We start from the raw sequence: 17,813 nt of genomic DNA on the forward strand, positions 1-17,813 counted from the left end.
CATTTGGTCATGCACATGTTGGCCTCACGATCACAGCTGAGGGTGTGTGTATATAAAAGCATATAAATACATTTATTTTTACATTTTCTGACATGTAAAGCTATTGAAATGAAGAAAAAAGGTTATTTTTTTAGATAGATTTAGATTTTTTATTTCAAACATGTCAAAATGAATACAGAAAGTGTTGTAAAACAAATTAAATGTAACACTAGTAACTAGAAAGCATGAGTAACATTTATAATGTTCACATCATACAGTGAACAGAAGAAAAACTCATGAACAATTTATTGAAATATATTTAATATAATATAAATATATATATAAAAATTGTTTTAGATTATTAGAAAAACTATTTAAACCCTCTCTGTCATTAATATGAAATTTAAACACGTTAGAAAATTTAAAATATGAAGAAAATAATATAAAATGTTCATCAATAAGGTTTTTATGATAAAAAAAAAACACCGAAGTTGTTCCCTAAAAGGCAGAAAATGGGAGTCTCACACTTCTATCGCGAGATTGACGTCAGGATGTGTTTGATGACGATGGCGGGAAAAGCCACCATGGCGGGAAACAAAGCAACGTGGTCAACAAGAGACAGAGGGCGCTGTTACAAAATGTTAATGGCTATTTTTTCAAATGAATGCGCCACAAACCATCAAATTAACCAAAGTAATAACATAAGCATTTAATCATCAAACATTTACACCTTTTTTTTTTTTTTTACGTTTGTTGGGATCAAAGAAGAAGTAATAGTTTAAAAAATTAAAATTATAACATACATGTGAAGAGAGGAGAGGGGGAGGAGGGAGAGGAAAAAGAAGCACAGGAGGAGAAAGGAAGGGAGGAAGGGAGGGAGGGGGTGAGGACTTAATTATATCAGATTTGTGTGTGCGTGGTTGTGAGTGTGGCGTAAAGCCAAATTGCATTATATTTTAATAATTTAGCGATTTTTTTTTAATCGATTGCTCATTGGGTTTTTTTTTTCTTTTTGTTGTTGCGTGGCGTGTTTTTACATGACTCCTCACATCAGCGTGGAAGGCCCTCCGTGGTGAAGATACAAGGGAAGCAGCAGCATCTCGCAGCGGTGCGCGTGGATCCTGGGCAGGCGTGGAGCGAAAGCGCGTTATTGTTAGTTGACGCTGATCGTCATCATCCGGCCTGCTCGAGGAGGCGAAGCCGGGAGCTGGAGTTTGGAACGGAGGACACGCCATGGCGGTAAACCTGGACAAGGAAGCGTACTACCGCCGCATCAAGAGATTATACAGCAACTGGAAGGTAAACTGGAGGGCGGTTTGTGTCGGAATCGGTGGGTTATTTGAACGCGGAGAGAAAGTGAGGAGGCTGTTGGGGTTTCGGGCGAATATTAGCCGCGTTTTTTTCTTCCTCCCCTTCTTCTTTGACTCTGTTGTCGGGCGTATTGACGTTCATCTGCCCCGCAAATAGCGCCGATTACCAGGCCTCAGTCCGCTCATCACTCGGTGAAAACAATTTGTCCAGCTGGATGTGTTTTTTGGGGGGGAAACGTTTCACCACACAAAAAACAGGCTAGCTAACTCATGTTAGCGCCCCCCATTCACCACGCTAGCTAGCTAACTAGCTAGCGTGCTCGGCTAGTAAGTTTACCCAGCGAGCTAACTTACTTAGCCGAGCTTGCTAAAAACCAACGTCGGTTAATTTGACACGAAACACAACGTTGGAGTGACCACAGAGACGCCATTTAACACGCAGATGCGTGTGCGCGCGCGCGTGACACCCCGCTCGCGAGCTGTTAAACGTTAGCTGTCAGTTGGTACTTGTGACGTTCGCTACGTGCTAATGGCTAGCTGGCTAATTAGCAATCAGAAATAACTGCCAGCATCCCAACAGCGTGAGGTTATCTCTTTACCCGCAGCTTCTGGAAATCACTTTTTAGTTAAAAGTCCCTCATGTTTTGCAGCTACGTTACGTCACCGTGTTTTGCCTACTTTAAAAAAAGTATTAAACTCATTTTTTAGAAGTTGTAACTTAGTGTTGCCTATTAAGCTAGCAAGTTGATGTTGTAGCCCATTCATGCAGTCTGTGTATGTGGCTCCATTTAAAGACCGCTTTGTTCGCTTTTTATACTTTAAAGCAGCTCTTTGGAGACGTTAAACTCTCATATGTGCTGCCAGGTGATGCAGCATCAGGTGCCGACGTTGCTAACGGAGTCCCTCGGTGTTGCTAATCAACTTTTCGGCGATGCTAACGCGGCTAAGCTACCTGGCTCCACTCACCAGGGTTATTCGCGTTAACTGCCGAGACTAACACTCTTTGTCTGCTGTAGGAAGCGACCTCGGCGTGGTGGTGGTGGTGTAGTGATTTGTTCACTTTCTTTTTTCATGCATAACATTAAATCGTGTTTGTTGTTGTTTTGTTTCCACCAGAAAGGAGAAGATGAGTTTGGCAAAGTCGATGCCATTGTGGTGTCTGTCGGCGTGGACGAGGAAATCGTGTATGCCAAATCCACAGCCATACAGGTCACTTCTTCTATGCACAATACATTTATTCATAATGCATGTCGTTTAAACCCTGTGGAAGCTGCTCTGGGACTTAGTTGTCCTCTTTTTTGTTATGGATTTTGCTGTGCTGATGCTGAACAAAAGTGTTTTCATGGATGAATTAACTTCTTTGTCTTCCTCCTCCAGACGTGGCTTTTTGGCTACGAGTTGACGGACACCATCATGGTGTTTTGTGACACCAAAATCATCTTCCTCGCCAGCAAAAAGAAGGTGGACTTTCTCAAACAGGTGGCGATAACAAAGGGCAACGAGAACGCCAACGGCGTGCCGCCCATCACCCTGCTCACCAGAGAAAAGGTAATCTACGCGCCCTTTTTTGTGCACACTTTGAAGATACGAGGGTGTGATTCGGGAGGCATCATGTTGTTGTCGCTGTCTCCCAGAATGAAAGCAACAAGGGCAACTTTGACAAGATGATCGAGGCGATCAGAGGCAGCAAAGAGGGCAAGGTGGTCGGCATCTTCAGCAAGGACAAGTTCCCCGGAGAGTACATGAAGAGCTGGAACGACACCGTCACCGCCGAGGGGCTGGAGAAGGTAAACGTCCAGAATCTCATTTGAAGCTTGTTGTTTAATGCATCTGTATCTTTTGTAACGCATCTCCGTGTTGCTTCCTGCCTGCAGGTAGACATCAGCGCTGTGGTCGCTTACACGATGGCAGTGAAGGAAGACGGCGAGCTCTCCCTGATGAAGAAGGCCGCGGCCATCACCAGCGAGGTTTACTCCAAGTTCTTCAAGGAGCGCGTCATGGAGATCGTAGATGCAGACGAGGTGAGGAGAAGATGGTTTTAATACAAATTTAATAACGTACATATCCAGAAGCTCCGTTTCCTGACTTGTTCCCCCTCCGCCAACAGAAAGTGCGCCACAGTAAGCTGGCCGAGTCGGTGGAGAAGGCCATCGAGGAGAAGAAGTACTTGGGCGGTGCAGATCCTTCCACGGTGGAGATGTGTTACCCTCCCATCATCCAGAGCGGAGGGAACTACAGCCTCAAGTTCAGCGTCGTCAGGTACCTCACCTCGTTGTATTGAAGCTGTCGCACATTTGTTCTAGAAACGGGACACTATCGTCATGTTTGTGTATATATGGAGAAAAAGACACCATCTTCAGACCGTCGTCATCCTTTCTTTCCAGCGATAAGAACCACATGCACTTCGGGGCCATCACGTGTGCCATGGGGATCCGCTACAAGTCGTACTGCTCCAACCTGGTGCGCACCCTCATGGTCGACCCCCCTCAGGAGATGCAGGACAACTACAACTTCCTGCTGCAGGTGGAGGAGGAGCTGCTCAAACAGCTCAAACACGGTGGGTTCAGGAGCGTGCCGGGAGTGTGGGAACTTTGGGACTTGCAAAACAATAATTGCCAGTGCTACTTTTTGAAGGAGTTTGCATATTTTGCTTGAAAACGACTAAAATGATTATGTAATTATCAGAAATATTGCTGATTAATGTTCCTTCCCATGACTAAACTATAAATCAACCTGTTGCTATCTAACAAATGGATGTAGGCAGGTATTATGAGCAGCGTTGAGCATGTTTATGTTGCTGCTTCTAAACTCTCTCTGTCCTCAGGTGTGAAAATCAGCGAAGCCTACAACGCCGTTCAGGAGTACGTGAAGAAGGAGAAGTCGGAACTTGTAGCAAAGCTGACCAAAAACCTCGGGTAGATGCTCACAGAGTCACGTTCCTCTCATGTAGATGTGTGTTTACCCTCGAGTCTCACATCCGTTTCTTTCCCTTCTTCATAGCTTTGCAATGGGGATCGAGTTCAGAGAAGGCTCCTTGGTCGTGAACGCCAAGAACCAGTACAAACTTAAGAAAGGTGAGGATTCAGCACGTTGGGAGGCGAATGTTTGTTGATCTGGATGAAAAGGTTGAAGTATAACTCGGAGCTGTGCGTCTCCCCCAGGCATGGTGTTGAGCGTCAGCTTGGGTTTCGCCGACCTCGTGAACAAAGACGGCAAGAAGGACGAGCAGAAGAAGTACGCCTTGTTCATCGGCGACACGATACAGATCAACGAGGTGAGAAGCCGCGTTCTATTGAAGCGTTGTGACCTCTGACCTCGCTGTGCATCGCAGTCTGAAAGTGTTTCTGTCGCAGGAAGAGGCTGCCACGATACTCACACCGGTGAAGAAGAAGATCAAAAACGTGGGGATCTTCTTGAAGGTACGAGTCGTTGCATTACAGAAGTAAAACTAAATACACGTATCAAACAGGAAGTAGAGATAAAGCCCCGACAAAATAAAAGCCTCATCAACTTCTCTTCCAGATGTCTTTTATAAAATCATTCTTCGGCTTCTTTTTAACCCAAGTTCCCGTTTTGTTCTTCGTCAGAACGACGATGAGGAGGACGAGGAGGAGGACGGCGACGACGCCGAGGAGCTGCTGGGGAAGGGAGCTCGCAGCGCCGCCCTGCTGGCGGACAGAACCAGAGTAAGTGTGGGCGTCTGGGCAGTTGAACGGTGATCAATGCTTATTTGGCACCCTGGCGGAGTGTTAATAACTAAGAGTGTGACTGTCTTTGTGCTCTACCAGCTACTTGGGAAGGTAAGTATTCTTTGTTTTGGGTTTTTTTCCCTCAAATCTCATCGGTTGAACTGGTTCAGTTGTAAGAATCCACTTCCTGATGGGATAAACATCGTCGTTCCTTTTGTTTTCTTTCCTTTCAGTGAGGTTCTTTTTGTGTGTGTGTGTTTTTTTTTTTTCTGACCATCCGATCGCCATGCCAACGCCAGCACACGTCCTGTGTTCTGCATGTGTAATTTTCTTTTCTCCATCCTCTTTGTTTCTAAAAACAATAAATGATGGATGGTGTTTCTGTGTGGAATCACTCAGTCGTGTCTGTTGTCAAACTCTCAGAATGAGATGACGGCGGAGGAGAAGAGGCGGGCTCACCAGAGGGAGCTGGCCAATCACCTGAACGAAGAAGCCAAGCGGCGTCTGACGGAGCGGCAAGGAGAGCAGCAGACTCAGAAGTCAGTGCAAACCCTCGTATTATTTTAACTGTTATTTTGCAACTATTTTAGCCATTTTTTTTATTTTTTTTACGTAGTGTTGCATGGAATGTGTTTTAATTTTTTTGTTTTTTCATTCAAATCTTCCATTAAGTTTTTAGAATGAAGCTTTGAATGTTATTTTATATTCCTGTAATTCATAATTAATTAAGTTGCTTTTTTCGTGCCTGAATATAAATATTTATAATATTATGTATTTATTTAGTCGAGCTGAGGTCACATCCCCCATCATATTGTTCACATATTTAAAAATGTATGCAGAAAATACATTTCTTTAATGTAAAAATCAAAATATCTCCTTTTTTTTCTTCTTGGAAAATAAAATATGACTCATGCTTACATCCTATAATATTATAACATCATCATCAATCAACTTGGGCTTTGCACAGAGCTGGAAAAGTTAATGAGCTGATCTTTTCAACGATTTAAAATAAATATAATTTCATCCACTGACTTCCTCTCTTTTCCTCCACCAGGGCCAGAAAATCCAACGTATCCTATAAGAACGTTTCCCAGATGCCCCGAGAAAAGGACATCCGAGAAATGAAGATCTTCATCGACAAGAAGTACGAGACCGTCGTCATGCCCGTCTTTGGGATCGCCACGCCGTTCCATATCGCCACCATCAAGGTACGCCGAGGTCGTCCTCCGCCTGTCCACCCTCGATCAGTCACTTCCCTTTAGACTCATGTTTGTGTCCTCCCCATGTAGAACATCAGTATGTCTGTGGAGGGAGACTACACCTACCTGAGGATCAACTTCTACGTCCCCGGCAGCTCGCTGGGACGCCAGGAGGGAAACATCTTCCCCAACCCCGACGCCACCTTCGTCAAAGAAATGTGAGTCTCGAATTCCAAGGATATAATCAAATACATGACAAATGAAAAGCACACAGTATTTTCTCATTTAATGCAAAACTTTCAAGTGGAATTATAGGTGAAAAATAATGTTGATTAATGAATTATCACCCAGCCCGAGTTCCTCGGCGCCCACATTTAGACACACTTGATGTTTTGGCAACAGACGGTTGGAGAGAGACGACGATATCTCCTTGTTTTTACTTTCAACAAACGTTGTTTTCAGCTCAATAGGAAGAAATCATCAGTGAAAATGTGCTTTAATATATTGCTTTTTTATTTTACATCCACTCAGCACGTACCGAGCATCCAACCTCAAAACCCCCGGCGACCCGTCGGTGCCCTCCACCAACCTCCAGAACGCCTTCCGCATCATCAAGGAGGTGCAGAAGCGCTACAAGACGCGGGAGGCCGAGGAGAAGGAGAAGGAGGGCATCGTCAAGCAGGACTCGCTGGTCATCAACCTCAACCGGAGCAACCCCAAACTCAAAGACCTCTACATCAGACCCAACATCGCCCAGAAGAGGATGCAGGGCTCGCTGGAGGCGCATACTAACGGTGAGGGAGGCGTCGAGATGAACGGGAGTCTGTTGGACTCTCCAGACCTCCTTATTTATTAACCTCCCCTCCCCTCCCCCACGCAGGTTTCCGGTTCACGTCGGTCCGCGGCGATAAAGTGGACATTCTTTACAACAACATCAAGCACGCCATCTTCCAGCCGTGTGACGGCGAGATGATCATCGTGCTGCACTTCCACCTCAAGGTGTGAACCGAACACCCAGAAGTCTAATCTCTGGATTATTGTGGACGTTTTACATTTTTATCTCATCGTTTCTTTCCCTCCAGAACGCCATCATGTTCGGTAAGCGGCGCCACACGGACGTCCAGTTCTACACCGAGGTCGGGGAGATCACCACGGACCTGGGCAAACACCAGCACATGCACGACCGGGACGACCTGTACGCCGAGCAGATGGAGCGGGAGATGAGGCACAAGCTCAAGTCGGCGTTCAAGAACTTCATCGAGAAGGTGGAGACGCTGACGAAGGAGCAGCTGGAGTTCGAGGTGCCGTTCAGAGACCTCGGGTGAGTGGGATTCGTTTAGAAGACGTGAAATTAAAACGGCTGTACGAGCCGGTGGGCTGACTGTTTCTGATTTGTCTATAGGTTCCAGGGCGCCCCCTACAGGAGTACCTGCCTGCTACAACCCACGTCTGGCTCCCTCGTCAATACCACTGAATGGGTGAGTTGTTCTTTTAAGTTAGCGACTCGGCTTTGGTTGAAATAAAAGCCTTAATTCACAGTTAAATGTGAACAGAAACAGCTGTTAGATGCATTCGGCACCAGATTCCATTCAGACAAAGGCTGATTTAACCCCGCTGATTGGAAAACTTCTCACTCCGCTTTGAGACTGAATAAGTAATGGATGTAAAGAAGACTTTAGTCTTTTGACTATTTTTAGTGGGTTTTCTTGTTTTTAAATAAGCATATATGCACTAATTTTGGTGCTAAGTGTGTGTTTTGTAACTGGTTTTGGGATCACGTGATCAGCTTTTAAAATGTTCTGAAATTGTCCAATCCTGTGCAGAAAAGAGTCCCACGGTTGAACTCTGGTGTATTTATTAAAGAAAATGCTATATTTTCATCCTCTGGGGATAAAAACAGGTTAAAGCAACATTAAGACACATTATGTCTGTCCCGTTTTTAAAATCTCAATCTTAATTTGTCGTCTTTGTGAACTCTTCTCTAGCCTCCGTTCGTGGTGACTCTGGACGAGGTGGAGCTGGTCCACTTTGAGCGCGTGCAGTTCCACCTGAAGAACTTCGACGTGGTCATCGTCTACAAGGACTACAACAAGAAGGTCACCATGATCAACGCCGTGCCCGTCAACTCCCTCGACCCCATCAAGGAGTGGCTCAAGTAGGTTTTAGTTTTTGCCAAAAAGAGACATCCGACTGTCCAACGCTCCCGTTTCCGTGAGTTGAAATGTGTTCTCCTTTCTCAGCTCGTGTGACATCAAGTACACGGAGGGAGTCCAGTCTCTGAACTGGACCAAGATCATGAAGACCATCGTGGATGATCCCGAGGGCTTCTTCGAGCAGGGAGGCTGGTCTTTCTTGGACCCGGAGAGTGAGGTACGATCGGCAAAACATCGACGGCTTCTTAAATGTCTGTGTGTTTGAGATTCCATCCCTCTTACTGTCTCGGTTTTGGTCTCAGGGAAGCGGTCAGGAGGAAGATTCAGAGTCTGAAATGGAGGACGAGACGTTCAACCCGTCTGCGGACGAAGAAGAGGAGGAGGAGGAAGACAGCGACGAGGACTACGACTCGGAGACGGAGGACAGTAATAGTAAGTAGTGAGACGTTTGAAACCTTCCTCTGACACGACGTTTAGAAGGAATCTAACGAGTTTCCTTTTGTTTGTTTTTAAAGATTACAGTGGAGATTCAGTTGGCAGCGAGGAGGAGAGTGGCAAAGACTGGGACGAGCTGGAGGAAGAAGCCAGGAGAGGTTTGTAATTGAACTATGCGTTAGTTATCTATAATCTATATTTTGTCCTGAATGATCGCGCTGAAATATAAAATAAAAGTCTTTTTACTACAGCATCCATGTATGAACCCAAAACAAACTGTTTTATTGTGATTTAATTGCTATAAAAGGATAAAAATGAAGCCGTAATAACTGCATCATGTCGGCGACGTGTAAAAAGTCAGAAGTCGTGATGTGAGAAGTCTGTCTGCAAGACGACAAGCAAACAACCTTTAAAACGCTTGTTTCCTGAATGGAGTTTGGCTTAAACGATACAGACCTTTACCGTGTGTTTATCTGCGTTTCTGACGACGTGAGGAGAATCTCACACACACTTCAAAACATTTTATTTGTGTCTTTCAGTCGACGTCATGTTTAGTAGATAATAAACAGATAAATAATGCTGCTTATGTATTCTGTTCCAGCCGACCGAGAGAGCCACTATGAGGAACAGGACACTTCCACCGCTCCCGCCAACAACATCAACAAGAAGAGGAAGATCCAGTCGCCGGCCCCCAGCAGATCATCCAGCAAGAAGAAGCGACGGTCCTAAAATGTTTCACACACACACACACACTCACACACAGCGAAACCGAGCTGACCCCTGACCTTTCCCCCTGCCCCAACTGGCTCTTTTGACTCGTACACTTAACACAAACACACACTCGGACACACGACGTGTATATAGACGTAGACGCCCCCTATATTCGTGTTGGTCAGTTAAGTGATGAAAAGGTGAGAGAGAACCAGACACACACGCCCACCCTTCATTGGCCCCGCCCCCTGTTTCTCCCCCCCCTCCCCTCCCTCCTCCATCCATCCATCCATCAGGGTTTCATGTATGCGTGTGTGCGTGTGTGTTCATGTTTAAATGGGTTTTTATTGCGAGCATTGTTTATTTTCTGTTTAAAAATGAGTTTCTTAACTAATGGATAATAAAAGAAAAGGCTTGACATCCGATGCCAAGTGTTTTTGTTGTTGTTTTTGTATAAAAACCGAGAGACTCTCCTCTCTGCCTCCTCGTCTACGTTTCACTTCCCCTCCCGTTGTTTTCCTCAGCGTTTATTAAACTCTAGTCAGATGGAGCGTCGGTCCTTGAAGGCGGGGGGGCAGACACATTTTCTGATTTCTTTTTTTAAAAATGGGGTTTGTAAACTTACGCGTGCGCATACATACACATCATCTCCCTTCGCACTTCCTCTCTGTTCCCTTTTTTTTTTTCTTTTTTTTTTTTTTTGGTTTATTCTGAGTAGATTTGTTGTTGTACCGTTAATTCTGAAAAATCCTGTTTTTGTTTTTGTAATAAAATTCCAAGGAAACTGTAGGTTTTGTTTTGGAGTGTATTTTTAAGAGTCTTTTCTTTGCACGTTCAGGAACGTCACGCTTGGATTTGCAGCTTAATAAGTGTTTAAAAAAAGTGTGTTATCAACCTTTTCCCCCGCATATTCTGTTAGATAATGTTTAAGAATCCCAAGCATTCCTCTTTGACATCTTCTTTTAGAAGCTAAAGCCATTATAAGCTTGTTAAGTAAGAAACTGGGTGTTAAAGTGACTTTTAGGAAGCCTCGAGGCTTCCAGTCACTTAAAAGCAAAACCTGTTCTCCTTTTTGGAAAATCAAGTCTCGTCTCCGATACAAGAACCAGAAACGTTCCCTTCTCAACCGGCAGCACAACACTACAGGTAGGTAAAGATCATTAAATACTCTTACATTTATAATAAAACACATTTAATACAATGTCTCTTACTGCCCTTGTGTGCTTTCATCATTTAAACTCCAATGTTGGGCGTAATAATAAAGTCTAGAATACAGAACAGCTTCTACATACAATAATGTAAGATACTTTTTTTTATTTTGGTCAAAGTAGCAATACATAATATAACGAATACTCCAATAAAAATCTTTAAAGACATCAGCTGAAAGTGTAGAAAGTAAAGGTACGTTACAATGTTTTTAACTCCATATAAGGTCTGGTTGTCCAATCTGTAATAATACATTGCATTTCATGATAAATTGTGTTTTTACATGTAAAACTTTGTAACGGAATCCGTCAACTAAGTCATTGGTGTAAAAAGTGCAATATTTCCTTCTGAAGTGCATAAAGTGTAAAATATTAGTAGTAATCTTGAATTACACGCCTCATATTGTGCTGATCTTTAATATGAGATGAAGACGTGAGCTTGTTCCTCTTTAACTCTTAGAAGGTAAAATTGCTGATGTGTGTTGCAGAAACGAGAGGACATGAAGGGCACGCTGACCGTCATCTCGGTCCTCACAGGTAAATAAATATCTTCCAGATTCCAGTCCTGGACTTGCAGAACCTGCAGGATTACATCCACGAGTGTTTAGGCCTCGGGGGGTTCGCAGCCCAAGAACAAAACTCTTTCTACTTGTGATCCATCAGAGGTTTAAAGTTGACTTATTATTTTATTTGAAAGTGACAAAAGCGGATTAATTACTGTCTGAAACCAAAAGGTGATTTATGATATTTCCTTTATTATAGTTTCTCTTCCTTTTTGAATAATAAACCACATTAATACGTTTAAAGGACCTCATCAAAATGATTTTCTGACTCCAAGAAAGGATGACTAAAAATGATTTCTTTCTTATTGCAAATCTCTTTAATGATCTTTGGACCCCTTAGATGTGCCTTCCTCCTCATATAGTGGTGTCCTCCATCCACAGCGCTGTGTTCTCTTGCCGGCTGCCTTCCTCGTCGGTACCACTTCATCCACGCCACCCTGCCCTGGTCCGAGGCCCAGACCTACTGCAGGCAGCAGTTCGCTGACCTGGCCACCGTCTTCAACGTCGAGGACAAGAACCGGATGGTGAATACGGCTCGGGACGCCAGCGGAGGCTTCGTGGGGAAAGCCTGGATCGGGCTGCACGACGACCTCGACAGCTGGAGGTGGTCGTTTTCAGACGGCCGTTACTACGGAGACGGGGAACGCGACTACAGGAACTGGGATTCCGGTCAGCCCGACAACTTCCAAGGGGACCAGATGTGTGTGAGGATGCGGCGGAGCGGAGGGCGGTGGGACGATGTGTCCTGCTTCCTGAAAAGCCCCTCCGTCTGCTACGATGGTCTCGATTCAGATTTAATGGACACAATCATAGATACGCATCTTTGTGCTTTGCTTTGATCTGAAGGTCTAATCTTTCTTTTTTTCATCAGGGACCAACGGTACCAGTCAGCATTTTATCATTGTTAAGGAGGCGATGAACTGGTTCGACGCTCAGCTTAACTGCAGGAGCAGTTTCACAGACCTCGCCAGTGTCCGGGAAGAGAAAGAGAACCAGGAAATCCAACGTTTGGCCCAAAAGAGGAACGTCTGGATTGGCCTCAATAGGTCTGGAAAAGGGTTGCCCCTTGTCTCTGTTATTGATGGATTTCTTTTATTCTGGCCTAACATGATGAAAGGGCAGTCCAGAATATTCTTTGACAGGGCTTTTTGTTTCTTTGTGAAGGACGCGACAATGGTCCGATCAAAGTGACTCCACCTTCCGCTACTGGAAGCAAGGGCAGCCTGATAACCGCGGTCTGAGGCAGAACTGTACTGCGTCTGATCTGAGCAACGCAGGCCTCTGGTCGGATGAAAGCTGCAGCAAGGAGCTTTCTTTTATCTGCTATGGAGAAAACGGTGAGTCTCCTGAGTGGAGAGTAACCCTGGGTAACCCTGGATAATCACCCCAGAACACACCGCCAACAGGTTCCACAGGAATATTGGCAACGTTCACAGCAAGGTTGATTGATTCTTCTATCGACCGCTGCAGATGAAACTCCCCCTGTGGAGCTTTTGTTCACCACCACAAAATAACCACCCCTGACGGACACTCAACCAGTACAAAGATCACCTCATCGCTGTTGGCTTCAAGCCTAGAAGAGGATCCAACAATGTTTATAATTCATCATGTCATTATACGTGTAGCTGAGATTTGGGAACGTATGAAGGTGGCCATCATTCACACAGCAAAGTAATTGGAAGTTATGGTAAAATATTACAGTATTACCCCCCAAATGAAGCATATTACTTGGAAATGAAAAGGGACCAAACGGTGAGCCCTGTGGCACACCGCATAACAATTTTGGCCCAGAAATGACTTGCTCCCAACCCCAAGGAGGCAATCTAGCATTTCTTAGTCGGTTGAAAGTTGCTTCATTTGAGTGAGAAATATGTTCTCTACTGTCGCGTATGCAACAGAATAATCAAATTGGACTTGAATATATACTTTTGCCTCGTCTTCAATTTGCAGACCAAACTCTGACCCCAAATATAAGAACCACCACTGAGCCTGAATCAACCTCTGGTCATCTCAGTACCCTGATTACATCATCTGAGCAGCCTTCAACCACGGAGGTGGACCAAACAAAAACCATTTCCTGTGAGTTAAATTACATTTATGTCCTATTTTTGTTTTTCGCTCATTCGACTCAAAATATATAATTTGTCCATGTCTCCAATTTCCAGATCAAACTCTCCAGAAACCATCTAATTCCACCACACTGACCCCAAATACAAGAACCACCACTGAGACTGAATCAACCTCTGATCTCAGTACCCTGATATCAACCACAGAGGTGCCAGAGGAAACTACAAGCCAGCCGGTCTTGTCCACCTCCGAGGGAGACTCCACCAGTTCAGGGGTTTCACCACGGCCATATTCAACTCCAACAGTGGATCAAACAGGACGTACGGCTAGTTGTGATGTGAATTCCACCTTTTATTCTGTTGAAGTGTCAGACTTTTATGGGACGTTACTGTAAATTCAGTTACGTTGTGTGTTTTTTTGCAGCAGTACATGTGATCAACCTGAACGTGAAATTCTCCTCCAGCATCCAACTGAGTGAAGACGACATCAGAGAGCTGGTTTCGGTGCAGGTGAGCCACGAAATACCAACGAAACACTTTAAATTTCTTTATTCTACGTGTTCTTTAAATATGTTGTGAGTTAAAACTCACCTCCTCCTTAAATCAATTTGTTGCCTAGTAACAGATTAACGGTGTGGAATTCTCTTTTCTCCTGGCTCCTCTGAAGGAGATTGGATCGGTCACACTGACTTTGCTGTGTTTATGATTTCTTCTTGACCAGGTTCACAACCTGCTGCTGGAGATGGGACTTCCCAGCAGCATCAAGGTGAGTTTGAGGACGCTGCAGAAACCCTGAGAGGCCAGCCGGGCTCGGACGCAGATGTGGATGAAGGACCGGCGAAGAGATTTTTTTTTTTAAATGTGATGGTTATTTTTCAATTGGGGGCAAATACTTTATCATAGCACTGTACAAATATAAAGCTACAGCCAGCAGCTGCTTAGCTTAGCTTAGCATAATGACTGGAAACGGGAGGAAACAGCTAGCCTGGCTCTGTCTGAAGTTACCATGGCGATAGTTCTGAAAAGATGCAATTCAAAGACGTTCTTTCAGACATTTGTCCATAAAAATATTCATAATGCTGAATAAAAATGAACCTTCATCATTTGTGTGTTAGTGTTTATTTATTTTATTATTATATATTAAAAAAAAAAGCCTGGTAAGACATGCAAAGCAGCGCTGCTGGAAAAACAGCACAAACAAAGATTTCTGCTGGATGTGGTGGAGTTTTGCATAACGTGACACGAACATGACGAAGATTTCCATGAATGTTCTCGAACACAACCTGGACTCCCAAACAGGGTCGACTGGCAGGAAGGCGAAGGTAAGTCTTATTTAAAATCTACCCTTTAGTCATTTAAGTTACGTTAAATTAAGAACCACACAAAGGATTAAATGAATCTAAAATAAAATCTGACGTTACTTTTGTGCTGTAAGTATTTTTATTCTTCTGGCTCACAGATGCAGCTTCAAAGTGCTGTCCCTTTTATCGGTGAGCACATTATCAACTGAACAATTAACAACTTTGATGGTTGTTGAAATGTGTAAATAACAGTTTTTTTCCCCACAGGGATCCTCTTGTTGTCGCAGACGACCACTCAGCTGGGTGAGAAACAAACATTCATTTTCACACCGTATCTTTATTAATAATCAAACTCACAAAAGACACTTAATTAAAATCCTAAAGAACTTTAAAATTCAGGTCTGCTTGAATAGAAATGTTAGGATTTATTTATTTTCTTTAATAAGTTAACGAGTCACTGTCAAATATTAATTTTACAATCAATGAAATTGAAAAAAAAAATTGTATTTATTTATGTATTTTACTGGAAAGTTGGTATCGGCACACTGACAGAATGTTGATTAAATATGAATATGTCTCTCTTAAAAGATATATAAATAAATATATGACTGATAAATGTTGATTTTCAAACCTCAACCAACCAATTTTTGATTTATTGTAAAATACGGACACCTATTTCAATATAGTGTGTTTGAGCAGATTTATGTTTTTTTAACTGTCCGTTCCCCCCAAAGCGCCTCAGCAGTACCACCTCATCAACCTCTCCTTGAGCTGGTCCGAGGCCCGACACTTCTGCAGAGTGAAGTACGCTGACCTCGCCACGGTGAACAACATGGAGGACAACGACCGGCTGCTGAGCGCCCTGGGAGGTCATGTGACCCCCAGCTGGATCGGCCTTCAGAGGGGCAAAGCTGAACGGTGGATGTGGTCCGACGGCAGGGGCCCAGCTCGCTTCACCAAGTGGGACGAAGGGGAACCCAACAACAAGTACGTCGAACACTGCGTGGAGATCAACGGTGACGGCTTCTGGAATGACGTTATGTGTGGAGAGAAGAAAGGATTCGTGTGTTACGAACGTGAGTATAACGATTAGCACCAGGACCTTCCAGACTTGACCCCGGCTTGCTTTACTGAAGACAGACCTGAAGGAAATGTTTGTCTCTTTAGGCCGCCAGGATGGAAAGGAAAGGTACGTGCATCACTCTGCAGAAAACAGCTGGCGGAAGAGTCAACAGCTGTGCAGGACCGGGCACACGGACTTGGCCTACATAACCACCGAGTTGGAGAATTCAGACGTTGCCAAAGTAGCCAAAAACTGGGACACAAATCTGTGGATCGGTCTGTTCTACGACGCCTGGATGTGGTCTGATGGAGGTCAGACCTCCTTCAGGTTCTGGTTGAGCGGCGGATGGAGCGGGGGAGACTGTGCTGCTGTTGCAGGGACGCTGCAGGGACGCTGGGGGGAGGTGGACTGCAGCACGAAGACCACGTTCGTCTGTCAGGGCGGTGAGTTTGTGGAAGCTGGTGGACAGGACGGAGCATTGAGCAGCTAAACAGACAGGGGTTTCTAATCGATAGATAGATACTTTATTGATCCTGAGGGAAAGTCAAGCATCCAGAAGCAGCTTACAAAAACACACATGACAGACCATCACATAATAATAATAATATCAATAATAATAAACAACAGAACTACATAAAAGAAAATCTAAAAACACAAATATTACAAAGATATTATATTATATTATTGCTTTGAAAGGGAACACAATCCCCAGATAACCACAGAAACCCCAGTAATAGTCGGTGGAGACCAAAACAGAGCAAAAAACCCCCAAAAAAACAACTAAATAATACTTTAATGAATGCTGTGAATATTTTAACACCTTTTAAATATGAAACTGCCAAAACTCTTTAAGAATTAAAGTGTATTAAAATGTGTTTTTTTGTGTCTCCAACAGATAAATAGTCAACTAAAAATGGTGAAATCATCTGGTTTCCTCATTTAGACCTGATTTGATTCATAATGTTTCACAAATAACGGTGATCTGTAACGCTCCGATTCTGTTGCTGCAGATCTCAAAGTCAAGAGGATGGTGATCAGGATCGAGGTGGACTCCGATGCGGATCTCACTGACTCTACGCACAGTGATGCACTCCTGGAAAAGGTCAAATGTCACACAGATGGGTGGGTGGAGCTATTTTCAGGGGGGGCGTTTCCGGAGTGTATGATGACGTGTTTGTCCTTTAGATGGAGGCGGACCTGAAACAACAAGGGGTGACTGATTTCAAACTCCGCTGGCGAAAAGACAACAATGGAGACATCTTCAAACGTCAAGAGGAGGAGGTTCCCAAGAAGACCGGTGAGGACATCAACGAGTCTAGTAAGTAATGTATGATACGATTCTGGATCAAGACAAATTCTCTGATGAAACATAACTCCTCTTGAATTAATACTTAAAGGGATTGTTAAACATTATTCACGTTTGAAAACGACTTCATCTCATTTCCTGGAATCTCCAGTGGTTGCCTGGCAACTGCTCAGTACCATAAAGTAGTCCCCGCCCCCAAAAGAAAGAAAACAAAGCAGATGCAACAAAAAAAATGTTAAAAAGTGAACTTTAGAGGAATTGATTGGTGGATTTTTGGTGAAGTTCCAATTTTTTTAAACATAATGTGCTTTTTAATAGAAGTCCATATGAAGATGAAATCAGGATACATCCTCTTTCTTCCAAATATGTTTTTTTTGGTACTCAATTAATTCATGATGTAATTTTTTATAAAAAACATTTTTTTTCTCATTACAGAATGCTCACTGTGAAGCAGAGCCGCCCATATTGATTAAATGCAACTGTTGAGGTTAATGTGGGTTGAATGAGTGATCATTGTAATGCTGTATCTTTTAACTGATTAAAAAAAATAATCCCTTACCTGCATTATTAAGTAATTGAATTATTAACATTGCCTCTTTGCTCTTATTTAGATGGTATTTTACAACAAGGGAGTCTGTGCTTTTATTTTGGTGAAATTACATTTTACATATGATTTACATCTGCAAATATTCTCTTGAACTTACTGTGATGCATAACTGTAAACTTTCTATGATTTGTGGATAATGAAAATCCAAAGAAGATAGAACACGACCTTTAATTTGAAAGAAACTCAATTTATGATTGTATATGATAATAAAGTGCTTTACTGTGTG

At 43.6% G+C, this 17,813-nt stretch overlaps 3 protein-coding genes across 5 annotated transcripts; all 3 read left to right on the forward strand.

Moving 5' to 3' along the window:
• Window positions 1-908: 908 nt before the first annotated feature.
• supt16h (SPT16 homolog, facilitates chromatin remodeling subunit) lies at window positions 909-10,273 on the forward strand. Of its 3 annotated transcripts, none has more exons than XM_084002523.1 (24): window positions 909-1,278; window positions 2,406-2,498; window positions 2,667-2,837; window positions 2,924-3,076; window positions 3,164-3,310; window positions 3,397-3,548; window positions 3,674-3,846; window positions 4,114-4,204; window positions 4,290-4,363; window positions 4,451-4,563; window positions 4,643-4,708; window positions 4,877-4,987; window positions 5,402-5,517; window positions 6,033-6,186; window positions 6,268-6,395; window positions 6,709-6,971; window positions 7,058-7,176; window positions 7,260-7,498; window positions 7,580-7,655; window positions 8,163-8,332; window positions 8,418-8,547; window positions 8,633-8,762; window positions 8,846-8,923; window positions 9,367-10,273. In XM_084002523.1, the coding sequence occupies exons 1-24, from the start codon at window positions 1,213-1,215 to the stop codon at window positions 9,492-9,494; spliced, it is 3,141 nt and encodes a 1,046-aa protein (XP_083858649.1). In that variant the 5' UTR covers window positions 909-1,212; the 3' UTR covers window positions 9,495-10,273. The 3 variants fall into 3 exon arrangements, with proteins under 3 accessions (XP_083858649.1, XP_083858651.1, XP_083858650.1); XM_084002525.1 differs by having other exon boundaries at window positions 910-1,278; window positions 4,877-4,975; window positions 8,633-8,766; window positions 8,853-8,923; XM_084002524.1 differs by having other exon boundaries at window positions 910-1,278; window positions 4,877-4,975.
• A 902-nt stretch (window positions 10,274-11,175) lies between these two features.
• Window positions 11,176-14,170, forward strand: LOC311008721 (uncharacterized protein). The gene is made up of 8 exons (XM_084002556.1): window positions 11,176-11,218; window positions 11,585-12,024; window positions 12,116-12,290; window positions 12,409-12,581; window positions 13,195-13,323; window positions 13,410-13,631; window positions 13,738-13,820; window positions 14,032-14,170. Exons 2-8 carry the CDS (start codon window positions 11,766-11,768, stop codon window positions 14,104-14,106), a joined length of 1,116 nt encoding a protein of 371 aa, XP_083858682.1. The 5' UTR covers window positions 11,176-11,218; window positions 11,585-11,765; the 3' UTR covers window positions 14,107-14,170.
• A 387-nt stretch (window positions 14,171-14,557) lies between these two features.
• On the forward strand, window positions 14,558-17,813 carry LOC311009077 (macrophage mannose receptor 1-like; the record flags this gene model as incomplete). Its single annotated transcript, XM_084003050.1, has 8 exons — window positions 14,558-14,632; window positions 14,770-14,800; window positions 14,879-14,914; window positions 15,346-15,687; window positions 15,779-16,117; window positions 16,685-16,776; window positions 16,860-16,992; window positions 17,416-17,813. The coding sequence occupies 8 exons, from the start codon at window positions 14,558-14,560 to the stop codon at window positions 17,427-17,429; spliced, it is 1,062 nt and encodes a 353-aa protein (XP_083859176.1). The 3' UTR covers window positions 17,430-17,813.

Source organism: Eutrigla gurnardus, assembly GCF_963514095.1.
Source record: "Eutrigla gurnardus genome assembly, chromosome: 23".
Classification (NCBI taxonomy): Eukaryota; Metazoa; Chordata; class Actinopteri; order Perciformes; family Triglidae; genus Eutrigla; species Eutrigla gurnardus.

What these genes read in the sequence shown, in the direction of transcription:
- supt16h (XM_084002523.1), top strand. Translation starts at nt 1,213, where the DNA reads ATGGCGGTAAACCTGGACAAGGAAGCGTACTACCGCCGCATCAAGAGA. An exon ending in CCGCCGAGGGGCTGGAGAAG is followed by an intron (nt 3,077 to 3,163) that starts GTAAACGTCCAG and finishes TCCTGCCTGCAG; the next exon opens with GTAGACATCAGCGCTGTGGT. An exon ending in GGAGGAAGAAGCCAGGAGAG is followed by an intron (nt 8,924 to 9,366) that starts GTTTGTAATTGA and finishes ATTCTGTTCCAG; the next exon opens with CCGACCGAGAGAGCCACTAT.
- LOC311008721 (XM_084002556.1), top strand. Translation starts at nt 11,766, where the DNA reads ATGGTGAATACGGCTCGGGACGCCAGCGGAGGCTTCGTGGGGAAAGCC. An exon ending in CCCCTCCGTCTGCTACGATG is followed by an intron (nt 12,025 to 12,115) that starts GTCTCGATTCAG and finishes TTTTTTCATCAG; the next exon opens with GGACCAACGGTACCAGTCAG. An exon ending in GTCTGGATTGGCCTCAATAG is followed by an intron (nt 12,291 to 12,408) that starts GTCTGGAAAAGG and finishes TTCTTTGTGAAG; the next exon opens with GACGCGACAATGGTCCGATC.